Here is a 6,879-nt window from a genome sequence, read left to right as displayed (position 1 = left end):
CAAAGGAGACAAAGTAAGGATGTTAAACCCCAAAACATTTCACTGACTGTCAAGCACAGTGGTGGCATTATGATGCTAAGGGTATATTACACTCCTGATCAAAATCTTAAGACCAGTCAAAAAATTGCAAGAATTTGCATTTTGCATTATTGGATCTTAAGCAGGTTTCAAAGTAGAGCTTCACAATGTTAAAGGAAAAAATCAGTGCAAGAGACAAGAACTTTTGAGCAGAGAATTTTCTGAAAACTGCATTTACACTCAAACAATATTTTTTCAGCTGTTCAAAAGTTTAAGACCATAGTCTTTAAAAGCCAAAAGCTGTGCAAAAATCTGGATTCCATGTCATTTTCTGTCAAGGCTTTACACTGTCAAGACCTCCTGTTGGCAAAAGCAAAAAAGCTCACTGACTTTGAACGTGGTAGGATTGTTGAGCTGCATAAGCAAGGCCTCTCACAACGTGCGGTCGCTGCTGAGGTTGGACAGTAAGACATTCATTTTGCATTTTTTAAATGATCCTGAGGGTTATGGAACAAAAAAGTCAAGTGGTAGACCCAAAAAATTTACACCAGCTCTGGCACAGGACGATCCTCTACCCAAATTAAGGCCATTACTGGTGCTGACTGCAGCCCAATAACCATCAGACGGCATCTGCAAGAGAAGAGCTTCAGAAACAAAAAACGTCTTCAAAGGCCACGTCTTCTTCAATGCCACAAAATTGCCCGTTTGGACTTTGCAAGGGTGCACCAAACATGGGACATTGAAAGGTGGAAGAAAGTTGTCTTCTCTGATGAGAAAAAAATTAACCTTGATGGTCCTGATGGCTTCCAACGTTACTGGCATGACAAGGAGATCCCATCTGAGATGTTTTTTACACGGCACAGTGGTGGGGGCGCCATCAAGATTTGGGGTGCGTTTTCCTTCAATGGAGCAGCAACGGAGCTTCAGGTTGTGCAGGGGCATCAAACAGCAGTTGGCTATGTGCAGATGTTGCAGCGGGCATCCCTCATGACTGAGGGCCCTCGACTGTGTGGTAATGATTGGGTTTTTCAACAGGACAATGCCCACCTGACAAAGGAATTCTTCCAAGAGAATAACTTCACTCTTTTGGACCATCCTGCATGTTCCCTGGATCTAAACCCATTTGAGAACATTTGGGGATGGATGGCAAGGGAAGTTTACAAAAATAGACATCAGTTCCAGACAGTGGATACCCTTCGTGAAGCCATCTTCATCACTTGGAGCAACGTTCCCACTAGCCTCCTTGAAACACTGCCATCAAGCATGCCTAAACGATTGTTTGAAGTCATCAACAAGAATGGTGGAGCTACGTACTCATTACTGAGCCCTTTTTTTGACACTTTGATTTCCGTTTTGGGGGGTTTTCGGTTTTTTTGAGCTATGGTCTTAAACTTTTGAGCAGCTGAAAAAATCATGTTTTTAAGTGTAAATGCAGTTTTCAATTAATTCCCCGCTCAAAAGTTTTTGTCTCTTACGCTGATTTCTTCTTTTAACATTGTGAAGCTCTACTTAGAACCTTCTTTAAATCCAATAGTGCAAAATGCAAATTCTTGCAATTTTTTAACTGGTCTTAAGATTGTGATAAGGAGTGTAGTTATAAAATGTGTGGGCATATTTCACAAAATGGTTAAAATAATTGACAGAGATTGCATCCAAATAAATCCTATCACCTCAAATCTACAGCTAGGGTTTTTAATGTGGGCCAATAAAGTAGACTACCTTTAAGCTTCTGGAATTTTTGGGATTTTGATTTTAACACCATGGACTAAGTTTAGAGAAATGTTTAATTCTAGGAGACTAACTAAATTAAATAAGTGTTCTATTCAGGAATATTTATTTATTTTTTTTTATCTTTTCCTCTCAGTAAGACAATGATTTTATCCACATGACAATGAAATTTACGGGGAAAAAAAAAATTGAAATGGCCAATAGTTGGTTGGAAAAAACCTCAAGACATCAAAGTCACAGGGAGAAGGACCAGAACATTGACAAAGCAGTTATCCCATAACTGATGTAGTCTGTGTTTATGATTTCCTACCAGTAATTTTTCTTGTTGGATAGTGGGAATTAAACAGAATCACAGGCTCTATCAGAATACCTGAAAGTGATAAGGACAGCTAAGAGAACTGTACAGCTGCAGTCCACTCTTTGTAAATCTTCCCCATATTTTTAAATGGGTCTAGTTTTACAATCCTCTCCAGGGTGCGGTCGTCATTATTAGTGGTACAGTTTTTTTCTCATGCCTCTCTATTGATGTGCTGGGGCATAGAGGTCTGTCAACAGCCAGCCTCTATAGCAATACCTTCCATGTCTTGCCAGTCTTGTCAGCAGTCGTCTTTTGGACATCTGTCAAATCAGTAGTCTTCCTCATGCTTGTGTAAAATACAGAGCTAGACTGAGAGGCCCTTCGAAGGCCTTTGCAGGTGTTTTGAGTTAATTAATTAGCTGATTAGAGTGTGGCACCAGGTGTCTTGCCAGACCTTTTTATAATTTTGCAATTTTCTGAGATGCTGAATTTTGGGGTTTTCATTAGTTTAATTTATATTCATCAAAATAGAAAATTTCAAGCTGATCATAGCAACTCAATCCGCTCATTCCTTGAAACCTGTTCTGCTGTCTAACTGTTACAGCCAGTCAGGACCAGACTGTCAAAAGCCATTGAGAAGCAGTCCAGTGTTCTTTGTTTGCTTGATGTTTGAATTTCTCAGTTTGGCCTTGGCTAGTTCTGGACCTTTTTTTGTGTTTTTTTGTTGTTGTTTTTTTAAACGATGATTCTATTTCTTCCCTTAGGACCTCTTTAGCCCTCCTCCAGTCTATCCTTGCTCTTCTTGTCTGGCTCAACTATCTGGGACTTCTTTTCAATTGGTCACAAATGTAGGAAGAATGATTTGTTATTAACCTCCACCTTTTTTCAAGGTGTTATTTTTCCCAAAATATTATGCAAATGAAAGACAGATTAACAGTATACCTGTTATTATGGACAGCAAAACAAACTACCATGAGCGACTGATCAGAAATAGGATCACATACCCAGTGTAATTCTGTCCCAGTTGCAAATAGAAAAACAGTGGAGAAGGATAAAAAAGGGTGGGAAAGGCCTGGACCTGTTTTTCCTTTGTGGTCTTTCTTAATTTGTTCAGTGTGCTCCCTCTTGTGTTTTCCACAAATTTCCCATCATTGAAACGAACCAGTAAAAAATAATCACAAGTCAGGTAAAATCTAAACTAATTTGGGCAGATTCTTAAGTCTTTTCTCTTTATATACAGTACTGTAGCAAAACAGGGAATTCAGTCATTCAAATCTGTATCTGTCTTATCTATATATCTTTATTCTCTCTTCCTGAGTCAGTTTGTTTTAGTTCTTGATATATCTGGTTTTATAACATAAAGTGTTGTTTTTTTTTGCCTTATTTTAACTAATGTCTAGTAAAAGCAACCCAACAAAGATAACCACCAAATAACCCAGGGGAATTGCACCCAGTTCATTTTTAATTCACCAAATAGCAATGCTCCACCTGATAAAATCATCTTTCATCAGGCATGTCAGGCTGCCTTCAGCCCCAGTTTGTTTGGAGAAGATTAAATGCAATATTAGGGATTACACAGGAATTAATTACGAGGCTCTTGGACTGACACAGTCCTCCAACAACAGGCAGCGAGCTGACAGCCTTGTTAACAGCCTGCTGGGACCAGCGCTGTGGAGTTGTGAATGGGTGAGGGGAGGGAATGGGAGGGTGCTGTGGAGTAGATGCAGCTCTCCTTTTGCTGGAGAGGCGCACAAACAGGAGCGCAGTCTGATGGAGCGGCTGCAACCTTTTACCACATACGGCACACCACATGTCTGAGTAGTTTTACAGAGAAGAATTCACCTGAACTGTACAAGACTGAGAAAACTTCCCACCAGCCGTCCTTTGCTGAAACTGGGGACAAAGAAACGAGGAGAGGATGGATTCTTTTCAGATGCTTTTTCTGCTGTTGCTCTATGGATGTCTTCCAAAAGTAAGTATTTTTTTAATGTAAACCAAAAAATCTAAATCTTAAAAGCAGCATAAGAATCATGTCACTACTTTAAATTTGATTATTACATTTATTTAATACATAAAAGGGATTAAATTACATTGTAATGATTCATGTATACAAGATCAGGTTTTAATCACTTGGGTTCAAAATTCACTTCTGTAACTTTTGACATCATAGCTACTTTTTTCTATCATCCTTCTATTTGTTGATGACGCAAAGGAGTCTGGCTTTTTCTGAAACATTTTTTTTTCTTTTTGTCAGAGGATGAGTCAGAACATTTGAAGGTGAAGTTCTCACAATTGTCAACAGATTTCCTCAGTCTTAAGAAGAGAGTGTTGATAATTCAAATAGACAGTCTATACCAAGGCCATGCTGGATAAAAGCGGACATTTATCAACTGACTGGATTGTAAGTCAAAGAAATTGAATGCAATCTAGTTGCTTTTATTCTCTGTCGTTTTTGAGCTCCTGATCAACCTGTACAATATGTGGAATATGAATGCGTTCTCCTAGCAAATGGAGCTTTGATATAAAGTCAGGAAATTTAAGGAATTTGGTATTAGTTTTCTCAAGTTTGGGTGAGTATTGAGAAAGAAAGCAGATTTATGGGAAAAAAAATATTGGTATATCCCAGATCCGTCCGTCTGTCCGTCTATCAACCCATTTCTGTTAAATTGGCATCGGAAAAGACAAAACCAAAACCAGGAAGACTTTTAAAGATCTTAAATTCTTGTTCTTACATGGAAATCTTTGAGTTTCTGTCACACATTACCTTTTAGCAGCACAATGCATCAAGTTTTTTTTGTCATATTTTATTTTGAAATCTTTACTTTAATGAAGCAAAACACAAAAGGTAGGTAGAGGTAAACTGGAAAATGCCTCCTCTGTGTAGCCTAGTGAACTTCAGTCTATACACACTCAAAGCCTAAGTCAAAATCTTACGTTTTATCAGAAATATTTATGTTTACGCTGATCTGTGCACAGCTTCTACACTGCCTGCACGTGGTTCTGGTTCTAGGAGAGGTACATGCTGTTGTTCTAGTTTTCAAAGACTGCCCTAGGACTTTAGTAATAGTTGTGAATGAAGCATGGCATAATTTCCTCCCCAACAGTAGGGCTTTTCTGATTATATGAATAGCAAGAAGACTCTAAAGTTTTCTCCCTCCTCCTCCCTTTGAAAACTTCGAGACCTCTGGCCCACCCTCATTCTCTGTATTAACCAGGATCATCACTTGTTGACATACCTCAGTGTCTCTTAAGGGGGGTCTTTCCCAAAGTTCTCTGCTGTGTCTTTAAAGGAACGCAACCTGACATGTTTCATTAATACAACCAGCAAGTAAATGTAGAGTTGAAACCTGCACAGAAAATCCCCTGAGTGGGCAAAGCTGTGCGTTAGGATCTGAATGCCTCTGTTATTGATTTAATATAAAGGAAATGGGAGGTGAAAGAAGAGGAGGACACAGAGTGAGGGCGGCAAATAACTTGTCCTTCCCTCCGGTTGTAAAAAAGCAAATACCAAAAAGGAGCTATCTAAATAAATGAAGTCCATCCTCATCTAAACTGTTTGTGTTCGAGAGCAGCTGGGTGATTTCCTGTTGTGGTTACAGGATTAGAAACGAGGTACGTTTTAAAGAAAAACATTTTTTTTTTACACGACTCCTTAAAATTTTACAGCTGCAGCCTAACAGGATATGTCATAGTTAAAGAGTTTCCCTTTTAAAGCAACAGAAACAAAAAACGTTGAATACCTTCAAGCTTAATTGAAAGAGAATTGTTTAGAAAGTACAAAGAGGTTTCCTTTTATCAGTTCATTAAAAAAGGTTATGAAACTAGATTTTCAAATCAACATAGAAAGCTAAAACTATGCAGTCATCAATCAGGATGGAGATAACATCAGCTCTCTGGAAACAGATGGATGTTGGACACGAATGAGACGGGAAGCGTGGGCATCAATCTCAATTGTAAAAAGTTGTTAAATAAAACCCGATGACTATTATTAATGAGCCTATTTACTTTAACATGAACAGCATGTGGCCCGTTTTCTGAGATTTGCAGAATCCAAATGCCATTTTACCATTTGTCGACCTTTACATTTTATGATTTTCACTGAGGAATTATTTTCCACAAAACTGTAACCTTTTCCAATCCCAGCATAGTAGAACATCCAGAATTCTCTATCTCCTGCAGCATTGCTGCAGACTAACACACGCTGCTCTCCAGAGGTGAATAATCCAGGTCCAGAAAGTGAAAAGCCTATACAGAGATCAGTTCCAACTATCTGCATTTCGAGCTCCACACCACTGATCTCTATTTATTCACCGGATTGCTGATAGCTCATTGGTAGTATAGGGTGGAGTGAAGTCACCGGCCGCCATATTGGTACCCCCTCGTTAGAGCAGTCGCAATGTAAACAATATGTGTGCTACAGCATTGAACCACGATGATGTTCTCATTTTCAGGAGGGCTTAGGAGCTTTAAAATATAGATAAATACATTACTTTGACACGCACTTCCACTTATATGAAGTCAATGAAGTCTATAAATCATGATATATATTATATTGTAAAAATCCATCCCAACAAAATCAATGGCAATGGCAAAAGGGCTAAATTGATGATGTACATGTAATATACATGTAATGATGACATTGCTGTGGTAATTACATATAATTTCAAGATTTTACATCAAGACTGAATTACAAGTAGATGTCTTTTAATGCTATAGTATTTTTCTATTTTCAAATTATGTATGCATGATGCCATTTTCTTTAATACTGTGTGCATTAGATTTTAAATCATATACAGATCTAAAATACAGCTAAATTAATGAACAAATTTAATAAC

The 6,879-nt window shown here is 38.2% G+C and overlaps 1 protein-coding gene across 1 annotated transcript in view; it reads left to right on the top strand.

Moving 5' to 3' along the window:
* The first annotated feature begins 3,811 nt into the window (after positions 1–3,811).
* vipr1 (vasoactive intestinal peptide receptor 1) overlaps positions 3,812–6,879 on the top strand; it is a 61,583-nt gene continuing 58,515 nt past the window's right edge. The window contains exon 1 of the mRNA XM_015394174.1: positions 3,812–4,016. Coding sequence (XP_015249660.1) covers positions 3,963–4,016 — 54 coding nt within the window. The 5' untranslated portion in view covers positions 3,812–3,962. The remainder of the gene's footprint in view (positions 4,017–6,879) is intronic.

The sequence above is a fragment of the Cyprinodon variegatus genome, unplaced genomic scaffold (assembly GCF_000732505.1).
Source record: "Cyprinodon variegatus isolate N-32 unplaced genomic scaffold, C_variegatus-1.0 Scaffold676, whole genome shotgun sequence".
NCBI lineage: Eukaryota > Metazoa > Chordata > Actinopteri > Cyprinodontiformes > Cyprinodontidae > Cyprinodon > Cyprinodon variegatus.
The sequence above is the reverse complement of the archived record's forward strand: the minus strand, read 5'-3'. Positions and strand labels throughout refer to the sequence as shown.